Source organism: Primulina tabacum, chromosome 16 (assembly GCF_025594145.1).
Source record: "Primulina tabacum isolate GXHZ01 chromosome 16, ASM2559414v2, whole genome shotgun sequence".
Classification (NCBI taxonomy): Eukaryota; Viridiplantae; Streptophyta; class Magnoliopsida; order Lamiales; family Gesneriaceae; genus Primulina; species Primulina tabacum.
The window spans coordinates 33,867,839-33,881,578 of NC_134565.1; the positions used below are offsets into that span (position 1 = coordinate 33,867,839).

The following is a 13,740-nucleotide window of genomic DNA, read 5'->3' on the forward strand; positions in this document are numbered from 1 at the left end:
GATATATATAACTTCTTAGCTTTAATGTATTTGTAAAATTTTTTTTTTAAATAAATATTCTAAAAACTTGATTCTAAAACAAGTTATTCTTGTATCAGTCATTACAGTGGACCGAACATTTAGAGCAATTACAATAACATAAAAACAACTCGTTCTCAGATTCTCTTCATGAAAATTGTTTTTTAAGCTGAATTCCTAACAATAATGAAATATCATACTTAGCTAATTTGTTGTGAAATTTTCCTACAAGTTTTATTCGATTTGAGATGGAGTCGACGTGTACATGAAAAAGTTAAAAAATCCCTATTACAACATTTGCCAGCAATTAATCATCCCTTTAAGAACAGTTGCGTTACGTCTTCACATTATTCCAAAACACTTGCTAAACTCCAAATTATCAACTTTTAGGACATTAGTTTCTCGGATTATCTTCTTGTCTGCACAGCAAACAAAGGCTCACAACAAAACCAACTGATTAAATAAAAAGTAGACGATTTTTGTTTATCCAAAAAATTCATTTATTTTATCTATATAATAAATTAGATAATAAAAATCAAACCAGCATCTCTCCCAATGTCTTACTCAAACTATTGCAAATGGCCGCCTGATCATGTATTTTTCTTGAGATTCAGAATCTTGTATAATCTCAATTAAACTCTATCCCACGTCCTCTTCTCTTCCCTCTCGCCGGCAAATCCATATTAAACTGTTGGATTTACAAGAAAATTGTGTATTTATACGTCCTTGTTGTGTGAGTGGGCTATACAGAAAGTTGTATTATTTCTCCAATGGCAATTGATGAAGAAACGCCACTTTTTGACGAAAACACCCCGCAACTTCAGCCTCTGAACCATAAAAGAGATGTTTATATTTTGTCGTCAGCTTTCTTACTGATTTTCTTGGCATATGGTGCTATTCAGAACTTGGAGAGCACCATCAATACTGTAAAGTTCCCCTTTGCAAGATTTAATTTTTCGAGAATTGTGTTACATGGGTTTTAATATTCATTTAGGAATTTTGACTGTGTCTGATAAAGATTTCAACTTTGTTTGTTAATTCTTTTTAGGAAGGAGATTTGGGTACTACATCGCTCGGGATATTGTATTTGTCGTTTACATTTTTTTCTATAGTTGCTTCATTGGTGGTGCGAAAACTGGGATCAAAGAATGCTTTAATTCTTGGTACATCTGGATATTGGCTATTCACAGCAGCAAATTTGTTTCCCTCTTGGTATTTATCAATTTTTCTGCACTCATGACTCATACCATAATTCGATGTGCGATGGACATGGTATTACAAATAAACGTAGCTTTACCAATTATTTTTTCTATAATTCTGTTTTGCTTTACACTTGGGAGATTTTGATTTTGCAGTACTTAACCAGATTGGTTCTTGTGCACAATTTGTGATTTTTCTGGTGTATCTTCAAGCAATATAAGTTTGAGAAACCAAAGAATGGCCGTTTGTAGATGATTATTATAAATTGCCTTTTGGAGATTTTAATTGGTTGATAATTTACTCTTAGAGGGAATATAACTCGGAATTGTTTATTACGATATATCTAACAATGGTTTAGGTACACAATGGTGCCATCTTCTTTGTATCTTGGATTTGCTGCTTCAATAATATGGGTTGGGCAGGTTGGACTCATTCCCGCAGAATCAAATCTTTATGATATAACCTAGCATGCTTTCCTTTACACATTTGTTCTTCCGTCAGGGGACTTATCTCACTTCTGCTGCTAGCAATCATGCAAATGATAACAATTTACCTGAAAGAACAGTTATTGGACAATTTAATGGAGTATTCTGGGGGATGTTTGCCAGTCACCAGGTGCAGTACTTACTCATAGAAAACTTGAGCTATTAGCTTTGACTTTCTAACTCTTGGTTAAATGTTTAACAAAAGCCTCTGTAGTCTTGTTAAATTTAAGATTTAGTTTTTAGTTTCTAATGTTTGCACATTTCAAATTTCTAACAATAACATATTGATTTACTTTCGACCTGCAGCTTGTTGGCAACCTGGTCAATCTCGCCGTACTGAGAGATGAAACGGTATGTAGACTCAGTTGGAGTCTTTTGAGTCTGCTCCAATAATTGACAGCAAAGAATAATTTCATGGTTTAGTCACTAACCACCATTATTTGATTTATGCACTATCACAATTCCAAGCACGCCGAAAATCCTAATACTGTTTCATTTTGACTGGAATAGTTGGAAATATACAGTTGTTAATACCTGTGTCACTTATCACTGATTCACTCTGATAAGTGTATTTGTTTAAATTGACATATTTTGTGAAAAGGAGAGGAAACTAATGCAAAGAATGTAAGAAAGTATGTATAGAGGTGAAAATCAGCGCTCGCCTTATAATTCAGGAGCTTGGAATCTCATTGAACTTAGTGCTCTCTATATTATCATTTCATGCAGAGGAGAACACTGGCTGCATTACTAATATCTTGTTATGATCAAGCCTTTGATGTTGACATGATTATATTATCACCATGAAATTCAGAAGTTCTTTAGCTGTCCTCGTATGACTAAACATCTGGCTACTTAAATATGAAGTCAATAGTTAAAGTTTTCCACTTTTTGTACGTGTCAGTATTTGTTTTTTTGGCTATAGTTAATTAAATGGCAATACAAATTGCAGGGAGGGAGTACCAGCGGCACAACTTTACTTTTCATTCTGTTTCTATGTAGCATGACCTTAGGTACGATTCTCATGTGCTTCTTGAATAGAAGAAATGGTAAAGACGAAGCGCTGCAAGATTCTTCCACGACCTTTTCATCTGCTGTGGTGTCTGCATCAAAGTCTTTTTTGAATTTACTGCTTGACAAAAGAATTCTCTTGGTCATTCCTCTAATTGCATATTCAGGCTTTCAACAAGCATTTGTGTGGTAATTACCCTGAAACATGTTGATTTAATATTCAAGATACTTACCCAAACAATGATTCTTGAACAACGAATGACCAATCGACTTGCTCCAATTTTATATTCATACCCTGCAGCTACACTAACTTTTTATTTTCTCCTTCATACAGGGCTGAATACACTAAAGAAATTGTCAAGCCCGTGCTTGGTGAACAAGGTGTTGGTGGTGCAATGGCTGTTTATGGAGTTTTTGATGCAATAGTATGAATCGACATAATCCTATTCATCTCTTTTCTTGTTCAAATATGGGTGTCCGCCTTGCTTCCCGCAGATACTGTTTGTGATATTAGTAAATTCATTTTGTCTATGCAATTTGGTTTTCCTGTGCCTTATTAATATATCGATGTTATTTAGCTCCTGTAATTTCTGGGAAAATTTCTGGTTGTTTTAATATTCGGGTGAAGTTTGTATTCTCACCTATCGGTGTTTAAATCTTTCCTCAGTGTTCACTCGTAGCCGGCAGAATGACTTCTGGCCTCACATCCATCACAATGATAGTCTTGGGTGGAGCTTTAATTCAACTTATTGTTCTACTATGGCTACTGCTGAACTACAGGTAGATTTTCCCTTCTGTTATCTTAGTTTCAAGATATAAATTTAATTTTAAGATGATTGAGTTCCCTTCTTGTTTATTATTTTTATAGCGTGACTGGTGGAACGCTTGCGACTTTGCTCCCACTTCTCATAGGGGCATTGTGGGGTATTGGCGATGGAGTACTCAATACACAGCTTAGTGCATTGCTCGGAATTCTATTTAAGCATGATCTGGTACTAATCTTCAATGCTTTCATTTATCCTTTAGTGCTATAAACATTTCTAGAACATCAAATGTTGACCAAAACAATAATTATACGTAACAATGTAATTCAAATATTTTAAAGTATACAAACTTGGGCACTTATTTCATGTGTAAAGCCATACAGAGCAAATGCAACCAACTATTGCATTGAATTGCGACTAATGATAACCGAATTTATGATCTTTGTTCGAATATTATTATAAGGTAGAGTAAGCTAAAGCTATTGTTGTTAGTAACAGTACAACCAAGTTTCGATCATTGTAGCACATAAGCAGCTATAAAGGACGATTCGATTGGTGGCAATTGTTGCTACAAAAGCATAACTTTTATGGAATTACTTCTCCTGGATATTGCCACTCGCTACAACGCTGTGTGTTGATGCCTTGTCATTGCTGGTTATGGTTACAGGAAGGAGCATTTGCACAGCTTAAGCTCTGGCAAAGTGTGTCGATTTCAGTAGTCTTCTTCATCAGCACGTCCATTTCATTGCAAATAATGGTTGTGATCATGCTCGTTGCTCTGTTTATATCTGTAGCAGCATTTCTTTTCCTCACGATAAAGGTGGAGAAAGCGTTTTCGCTCAGCGTTTCGTGAGCTCCACGAAGACGGTCATCCTCGTTCTTTGTCCCTCCATCGTATATCTTGATAATCGAACATGTTACATGTCCATGTCTATTGTTGTGTATAACAAAACTGTTGAAGGTTGAACGGAAATTATACGGATAGACTGCCCGAGTGTGGAATACTCAGTCAGTATATTCTCTATTACTTGATATTTAATAAATTAATTATCATAATAATAATTTGGATTCCAACTTAGGATAAGCTATGCTCGGCTAATATTTTCATATCTAACTTTTGTAAAGAAAAAGTACATAATCATTTTTTATAAACATTTACAATCATTGCCTTGATACAATATATTAATATGACATGCACAAAATATAAGAATAATTTTATATATGAAAATGGGATTTTTCAAAGAAGATCATAAAAAATATAATTTGAATCATCAACCCCAAGTTATCAAATGTTAAATTAATAACGTGAAAAATAATAAAATTAATTACTCATATGATTAGCTTGTTTCGAATTTAATGAGTTATAACTTTTTTTTAAACTTCTTATTATTAATATTTTTGATAAATCTTTATTTTGCCTCCAAACGTTATATAAGAATTTTGATTTTTTTTTAAAAAAAATTTATATTTTTTTAATTTCATTCAAATTTTGTTTTTAAATTTTGACTTTCATGTTTTTTTACAAAAAATTTTTTTTTTTGTAAACTATTGTATATATTTTATTTTTTTATTTTTTATTTTAAATATTTAATTAATGAATTTGAATGTTTAAAAGAATGTGGGTAAAAGAGATATATTGTTATAATGAGTATGTGGCAGTGAGACCCATAAATAATGAGTTTGATTGAATGTTAAAAAGAATGTGGTTAAAAGAGATATGTTGTTATAATGATTATGTGGCAATGGACTCCATACTTTTTAATGAGTTGATGGGTGTTTAAACACCCAACGAATGCGGATGCTCTAACAGGTTAACGTCACTTCATTGACATGGACATACAGTTGATGGATAGTTATATATATGTCTATGTAAGAACAAATGAGGTGGCGTTAAATAAGAGAGTTTATTTTTTTTTTTTTAACATAAATAAGAGAGTTTATCAAACAACCAATTTACCCTCATAAGGAGTATATATAATTCTCCGAGTGCGGACAATTGCGGTAGCCTAACATTTTTCCCGGTGTCGGCGACCTCCTCCTCTTTTTCTCCCATAACTGAACCAGAAAAAATAAAATAATATAAAAAGAAATGAAAATCATCAGGGAGCATCAAATCTAAAGATTCAATCTCCCCCGTCTCGATCCTCTCAGATCCGATTCCTGGATCCCTAAATCCCACTGATCCGACGACGTATGGCTGCATCGCGTAGGCTTAGGGAGCTCCAATCTCAAGTGGGAAACAAGATCTGTGTCGATTGCTCCCAGAAGAACCCCCAATGGGCATCCGTGTCATACGGCGTGTTCATGTGCCTCGAGTGTTCGGGTAAACACCGTGGGCTCGGCGTTCATATCTCCTTCGTTCGATCCGTGACCATGGACTCGTGGTCCGAGATCCAGGTCAAGAAAATGGAGCTTGGGGGCAATGAGAAATTCAACAATTTTGTTTCTCAGTATGGGATCCCTAAAGAAACGGACATTGTGACCAAGTATAATACCAAAGCGGCTGCCGTTTATCGGGATCGTATTCAGGCGCTTGCCGACGGCAAACCTTGGCGCGATCCTCCGGTCGTCAAAGAAACATTGAAATCGAATGATAAGAATGGGACTAGTTTCGCTGGTAAGCCTCCGCTGAAGGCTAATGGGGGTGGAGGCGGTAATTCTGGAAGTAATTCGGGGTGGGATAGCTGGGATAATTTTGATGATGGGGGGAATAATTCTCCCAATAGTATTAGGAGAAACAATACTGTAGGCGATTTTAGGAGTTCCGGGAATGGAGGTAGCCCGCCTTCCCGTTCTAAATCCACTCAAGATATTTATTCACGGGCTCAGTTGGAGACGTCTGCTGCAAATAAGGAGAGTTTTTTTGCGATGAAGATGGCGGAAAACGAGTCGAGGCCTGAGGGGATCAACCCATCGCAAGGTGGGAAGTATGTTGGATTTGGATCAAGTCCTGCTCCAGCGCCTAAGAATAATTATGGAGAGGGGGATGTTCTTTCTGCTGTTACCCAGGTTCGTTTTCTTGTCATGTTTCTTGTATTATGTACCTATCAATTGATGTGTTTATTTGTGATTGCTTATGCTTGGTGGGTTTTGTATGCAGGGATTTGGCAGGTTATCTGTGGTAGCCGCATCCGCCGCCCAGTCTGCAGCAACAGTTGTTCAAGCTGGGACTAGGGAGTTCACTTCAAAGGTAGTGTTTTCCTACCTGTGACATGATTGTTGGTCTTGTTAGTGTACTTGTATTCTTTTGAGAGTGTTCGATTTTACTTCAGGTGATGCGCTATGTTTTGCTCATTAGTCTAAAAGGGAACCTTTTTTTTATTTGTAATTGCCTTCAATGTTTTCTTTTCATATTTTAAAATTGAACTATCTACTAGTGCTGTTGCATACCATCAACGTTATTTCATGGATGCATTTAGTCATATCTAACATCCCTTGATTGAGGTTGTGAGAGATATGAAAGGTCCTTCTAGCCCGACCATGTATTCTTTTTCAGAATTTCTGCCTAGAAAAATTTTGGTGTTTTTCACGTGGTTTCAAAACTAGAGAATTTGTTCCTCCCCTTGTAAGTTTTTATGATGCTAATCATGGGGATAAATGCATTTCACATCTCAAATCTGTGGGAAAAGCTCCGATTTAGGACATGATTCTCAACTAGTGTCAGTTTTATCATTGTTTTTGTGCCTGTGGGTGTTTTAAGCTTATAAACAAGTGATTTGTGCATCATCACCCTTGTACAAATACCATTACTCTCTGGGTTTATAACGAGGAGCATGATATGTGTAGCTATACATTGTTAACGGGAACCTCACCATTTGCATCCTTTTGGCTTAAAACATCATTGGAGCGCCCATTACGTGCTTCGGAATCATTGGATTCAATTTTTGGTCTTGTTTTCCCAAATTTTTGCAACTGATAAAGGAGATGAAAAATAGAGATTACACATCTTTGCTTATAACATGCATTTTTAGGCATCAAACCAAACATTCTGAATGCATGGTCGACTTAAAAAGCTTAGTAATTCGTCCGCATTTAAAATTTATCTATCAGTATCCTGCAGCAGATATGCTGTGTAATTTCACAGAATCACCCAGGGGTATTGTAGCACAAAAAATTAGATCTACGATGTTGGGTGATGATGTTCAGTATCTTTTTTCCCCTAACTTGAATATATGATGAAAAAGCAAATTTCTCAGCAATCCCACTTTTACAGGTAAAAGAGGGGGGATATGATCAGAAGATGAATGAAACTGTTAATGTTGTGACAGCGAAGACATCAGAAATTGGACAAAAGACATGGGGGCTTATGAAAGGGGTAATGGCCTTGGCTTCTCAGAAAGTCGAGGAGTACACTAAAGAAGGATCTGGCTTGAAAAATGATGGCTGGCAACGCAATGAAGGGCACGCTAATGGCTGTTATCAGGAGTTTGGACAAGATTCCAAAGGTTGGAATTCTACTACCGGAACAAAAACCTCTTCTGGTGGGCAGTTTAACTCTGTTAGTTCTTCTTCTTGGGATGATTGGGATGCAGCAGACAGCAAGAAGGAAGAACCGTCAAAGGGGACAAAATCCCAAAATGGAGATAGCTGGGCAGGCTGGGATGATGGTAAGGATGATGGATTCGATAGTTTCCATCAAAATGGGTCTGATAAGAAAACAGTGGGTTATAATGGAAAATCGGAGACCAAATGGACAGAGGGAGGGTTTCTTTGAGGTTAGCACATTTCAATCCCAATTGTTTCTAAAAATTTTACCCTTCTGTCCACTTTAGGGAAGTTATCTGCGATGTGGTTGTGTGATGGAAGTCGTATATGAATGTAAAATTTCCTATAGTTTGGCCTGGAAAATGCCCAAGAAACTATATAGGTTACTTGTTTGTCTTGAAGACCTTTTTCGCTATTGTAATTGTGCATTTCAGACTGCAATTGGATTTTTACTGGTTTTTCAGTATCTGTACTTTAGTTTTGATTACATACAAACTGCGGCAAAATTCATATAGCCGTCCTCGTTCGTTGTTACATCACATCTTCAAGTAGATGGCGGTGTGCGGATTTCTTTAAGACAATAAAGCAACAAGACTGCTGGACCCGGTGAGAGGGCAGCAACCCGAATCTTCTAGTGAGAAGAAATGGGTATTTCATTGAAAATTTTCCAATTTTCGAATTTCATCCTGTCCATTTCACTCCCTCCTGAAGATTTCTGGATTCGCCCGGAAAGTAGTCTTTAATGGTTTAGATACATCTTGATTCCTGAGCTGGGACTCGAGTCTTGGTGTAAGGTTCTTTTTGTCTTTCATTTCTCGAATTCAGTATACGATTATGTATTTATGTCTTGGATATGGGCTGAATCGGCGGCTGGGGTTGTCCTCCCTGTCAAACAAAAAATAAATGAATCTTTACAGATGATGTGTTATAAGTTTTGTGCCTATTTTATTTTTGGTCTCGGCCCTCTTGCCTCGTTTGTTTCTCTTTTGTATAAGATTGAATCAAATCGAATCTTCAATAAGTAGAATGTAGATGGATGATAAACTTTTTCAATAATGCATCGATTTTTATCACGGAAGATCATTCAGTCGCATCCAAGTTAAAACTTTAGCAGAGAGGAGTGGATGGTTCGCAATAGTTATGATTCTTTTCTTTCCGAAATCTGAAAAATTGTCGTGCTTGCACAAAACAAACTCATCCCTAAATATAGAAGAGGCAAGACAGTTTCACGGTTTTATCCGTAAGAATGGTCTATCCAATGAAAAATGATGTTTTTAATATAAAAACTAATATTTTTATATTCAACGGATTGAGTTGGAGATTTGTTTTATAAAATTGACTCATGATATAGTTTATATAACTTTTTTTTTATCACAAAACAGCCCTTTCAAAGGAGGAATTAGTGTATTAAAAAAATTAGTGTATTAAAAAAATTGGTGATGCCTTGACTCGATCACACTGATGCCATGCACCTTTATCTGGTGTGATCATGAACCACATTAATGAAATTGATTGTCCGTGCTGCTACATCAATTTAAACCAGGGCACTGATGTAAGGTTGTTTGCTCTTAAAAAAAGTCCAAACAGAAAGGTAGTATTCTATCAAGCTTATTATACATTAATGTTATGTTTGTATTGATGCATTTCTTTGTGGAATGGATGTGAACCAGTAGATTCGATATTACTCTCATAATTGAAGATTGTATTTGTCTTATTTGGGTTAAAGTTGAGGGATTTGATCTCCATGGATTTGGAGATTACCCATCAGTGTGAGTAGGTTTACATCAAGGATTTGAAATCTAACACGAAATCATTCCATCAAAAACAGCCTAAAGAAAAGTCTCTGTGCTTAGTTTCCAAGTAACGAGAAGAACTACAATTGTATATGTGTACACAATCAAAGGTGGAAACTCTTCGTTTTCCATGATAGTTGACAACAGTTGAACTTGTATTACATCAATATTTTGTTAAAAAAAGGTGAGATAAAATAGTTTTTTACTTTTTTTAGATTCCCGTCAACCTTTTTTTTATTGTGAAAGTTGTAGATTTTGACTCACCCTATATGCCATAATATGCAGAAGCTGTTCTTGGAGATGGGTGAGCCGAAAAGTTGTGCAGTTCACTATGACAGATTTGGAAGATCAGAAACGTTAAAAGATAACAATTAGTAAAGAAACAAAATGAGTGATTAAATTGATTAATCAACAAAAATGACAACATGGAAAACTGCTCAAGTAAAGTTTACAATGTCACTTTATTCAAATCTCAACTAGTGTTGTGATCATTTTTCTTTCAAAGGAATTGTTTTTCAGGTCCCTATACTTGATGTTCTGTTATACACTGTTCTTTCCATTGGATAGATGCATGCAGAATGGAACAAGCTTCTTTCATCTCTGTTTAACAAGAACTCTAGATTTTATGCTCCTTTCTGAAAGTAGCATCACTCTAATCTGAGGATTCTTTTTTCTTGTGAACTTTGTGGGATAGGAATGATCGAGTTCGAGGAAGAGGTGGTGTGAGAGGACAAATTCCGGGCAGTGCTCGTGGTAGAGGAGGTGGTACGAGAATATCTGCACAAGATCTTGATGCCGATTTGGACATGTACCATGCAGCTGCAAAGGAAACAAGTTAGATCTAATCATTCATCACCCGACTTTTAATGAAGATTTAGATGATTTCTCTTAAACTTTAGAAGGTGGGACCAGTCCTCTTGGCTCAAAATAGTTAAATCAATTTTTGATTCTATAAATTCGATTTCTCATTTACATGTAATCATTCTAGGTTTCACTGTCCTGTTTATTGTAGTTATTGCTATGTTTTAATCTTGCATGCTTTGGAAATCCTGCTCCCTTTGGCTTCTACTAACTGTTAATGAAGACATAAAATTGTTTGGTATTTGTTCAGAGAGATCAAAGCAGGCTGGAACGTTTTTCAATTCATATTTGACATCAATCTCAGACATGTTTATTTTCAAATCAACGTTTGGGTCTTAATTATTTTGTTAAGCTATTAGTCTGTTATGTATTTATTAGTTATTTTAAACAAAGACTTGAATTCAGATTGGTCCATGACTGCATGTGAGCTTTGTCAGTCTTATATTTATCAAATATTAGTTAAGATATTAAAACTCAATAGACTAATCAAACGCAATGATCTAAACTCAAATTTGGCAGAAAAAACATTTGTACATCTTCGAATTCAGTTTGAGTCCGATTATTAAAATACAAAACGTATAATATTTGAATCGACTCAAAGCTCGTAAACCGAGTAGTTTGTATCAATATATCCCTCGCCCCACACGATTTGGACATAACAGGAGCAGCATAACAAGCAATGAAGTTGAAACGGAGAATGAGAATCTTACTGTCACACACTAAATATAACGCATGCAAGATAAGTCAACATTCTAGCAACTCAGAAAGACTAATCGATACAGCATTATGTTCAATCATCTGACTGCATACATATACATATATCGGAAAACCATGCCAGTTATAATAAAAAGAACAAGAATAGACAACCATTAACATATCCTCCATGCAATGAGACAGAAGCTTTGACAGGCGAGCCAATTCAAGCCACGGAAAGTGGAGTTGCAAGAAGCCAAACAAGCTTTAGGATGTACACGCACGCAATGCGCATGCATGCTCCATATTGAGAGGTCCTACCAAATGAAGAAGTCTTCTCATTCTTCCAAAAGGAATATGTAATTTTACTCTGTAATAAGCATGTTTCTAGTCTCTCTGTAGGCAGGACAGAGATGTTCATAGAAAACTAGAAAACAAAGTCTGTACGCTCCATTTCGATCCTTGCAGGAGAGGCTTAAAGATTATAATCCACATTATTTAAAAGATTCAACCTTTTTACAGGTAAGTCAAACACTCATATGCTTATTAGTAACGTTCTTAGTGAGGCATGGGATAAAGAAATTCAACCAGAATCGAGTCCTAAGGCCTTGGCTTCAACCTTCAACAATCTCAGGCATTGAATTGTTTTATCAATAAAGGCAACTGGATTGTTATCTTCTAAATTTGGGAATATGCTCTGCAGCATGCTCAGTGTCTCCTGTATTCTCTCTTTCCTTTTGTTGCTAGACAAGGAACCAAATTCTTCTGGATTAAGGTTATCTCTACAACTGGATTCTGTTTCATCATCCAAAGTAGTGCATTCATAGGTTTTTAGAGAGCCGCAAGTGTGCTTTAGAAATGGTAAATCATATCTTCCATCCAAAAGCTTCTGCCTTTTCGTTGGCCCAGTAAAACTGTCAGCCTCTTCACCTGATTCTTCGCCCATTCGATTGTCGGTCATTGTAGTAGGTGAACGACCTGTGCTCATTTCTTCATCATCCTTCAAATAATCGCTGTTGCTATCTGAACACAGCAAAGCAATCAATTCCTCTGTGTCTTCACGAATTTCTTGATCCATATCATCTTGTGGGTGATTTTCTATTCGTTCATCATTCATAATGGGATTCACAGGATTGAAAATTTTCATGGGTTCTTCCTCAATTTGATTGTTATATGTAGAGGGAGGAGGCTTGGGAACCAAACAAGCACCATATTGAATGGGATTCTCCATCGTTGAACTATATACCAAGGTAGTTTTATCAGCAGATCGATCAAATACAAGAAATCTCTTCTGAGGAGGTGGAGCAAAATTTTTTGGGCTTCTTTTTGGTCCGAAATGAATGGTGCCTGAAAGAAACTTCTCTCTGGATGCAGAATATAATAGGGGAGTAAAGCTTGGATGTAATTGATGCCAGAGGTGAAATGAGTTAGGTGCATGAGAGCCATTTAGTTCGCTTGCCTTCAACTGTTGCATTTCAGAAGTTGGAAATGAGGGGCCGGTTCTCAACGTAGGATGCTCAACAGAATAAAGTTTCCTGCGAGCAGGCTCGGTATTTGGCACGCCGATATCATATGAAGAACCCAACGAATTATAAAGAGACCAAGATCCAGAGTCCTTATCCATAGAAGCCTGGTAATGAAACTACAGTTATAAGAAGCATCAATCAAATGAATAAACGTAAAAGTCCCTGAAGATACACACAGACGTACCAGTTTAATGACGCCAATGTGAAACTGATAGCTCGTCCTGTCTTAGAGCGAAAGAAGAGACACAATGTAAAAAGAAATTTGAATGCACATGAAAGAAATCAGTCTACGTAACAGGTTTTAGCAATTGGCGGAAATACTCAGCCTGCAATATGACAAAGAAACTCGCTGTTACTGATTCTTGAAACATATTACAAAATAAATTGAATTTCGGAGTGTAGGAATTTATGTATCATCAAACCTGACAATCTTGGAGGGGTTGAAAGCATGCTATAATTCTAACTATAATGGTGGCACATCCAGAAATTCCATTCTCGTGTTTCAATGCCCGAAATCTTGTCTGACTAGCAGCTTGGCACACCATAACTACTTATTCCCAGCCCGTTCACTCAATATAGAGTAAATCCAAAACCAGAATTTATCAAAAGGGTAATTACTTTAGAGGTATAGCAGAAACATTCAGCTTATAAGGAATACATAACAAGGAATGACGATAAAACGAGACCGCCCCATGGGAGTAGAGAGATATTTCCAAGATAAATAGCGGATCAGTGAGTAAAGAATACCGTCTACTTGATTGATTTGATTTTACAGAATAACTCGGGAGTACAAGTTCAAGGAGATACTCTATGGAACACATCGATTAAAAGACTATACCACCGCATACTATGTTTGCCGTGATTGAGGCCAATCTCATTGAACAAGAGCTCCCCTGCCAAAGTTTAT

General features: G+C 36.3%; 3 protein-coding genes across 3 annotated transcripts; 2 read left to right on the forward strand and 1 right to left on the reverse strand.

The window, feature by feature from the left end:
- Window positions 1–555: 555 nt before the first annotated feature.
- Window positions 556–4,499, forward strand: LOC142529316 (UNC93-like protein 3). The gene is made up of 10 exons (XM_075634821.1): window positions 556–944; window positions 1,067–1,230; window positions 1,577–1,640; window positions 1,720–1,833; window positions 2,010–2,054; window positions 2,653–2,900; window positions 3,046–3,136; window positions 3,379–3,491; window positions 3,580–3,703; window positions 4,143–4,499. Exons 1-10 carry the CDS (start codon window positions 789–791, stop codon window positions 4,326–4,328), a joined length of 1,305 nt encoding a protein of 434 aa, XP_075490936.1. The 5' UTR covers window positions 556–788; the 3' UTR covers window positions 4,329–4,499.
- A 970-nt stretch (window positions 4,500–5,469) lies between these two features.
- On the forward strand, window positions 5,470–8,447 carry LOC142528781 (putative ADP-ribosylation factor GTPase-activating protein AGD6). The gene is made up of 3 exons (XM_075633952.1): window positions 5,470–6,484; window positions 6,576–6,665; window positions 7,689–8,447. Exons 1-3 carry the CDS (start codon window positions 5,669–5,671, stop codon window positions 8,187–8,189), a joined length of 1,407 nt encoding a protein of 468 aa, XP_075490067.1. The 5' UTR covers window positions 5,470–5,668; the 3' UTR covers window positions 8,190–8,447.
- Window positions 8,448–11,890: 3,443 nt separating this feature from the next.
- On the reverse strand, window positions 11,891–13,378 carry LOC142528528 (transcription factor bHLH143-like). Its single transcript, XM_075633577.1, has 2 exons — window positions 13,256–13,378; window positions 11,891–12,949 (listed from the first exon to the last, which is right to left on the reverse strand). The coding sequence occupies exons 1-2, from the start codon at window positions 13,376–13,378 to the stop codon at window positions 11,891–11,893; spliced, it is 1,182 nt and encodes a 393-aa protein (XP_075489692.1).
- Window positions 13,379–13,740: the final 362 nt, after the last annotated feature.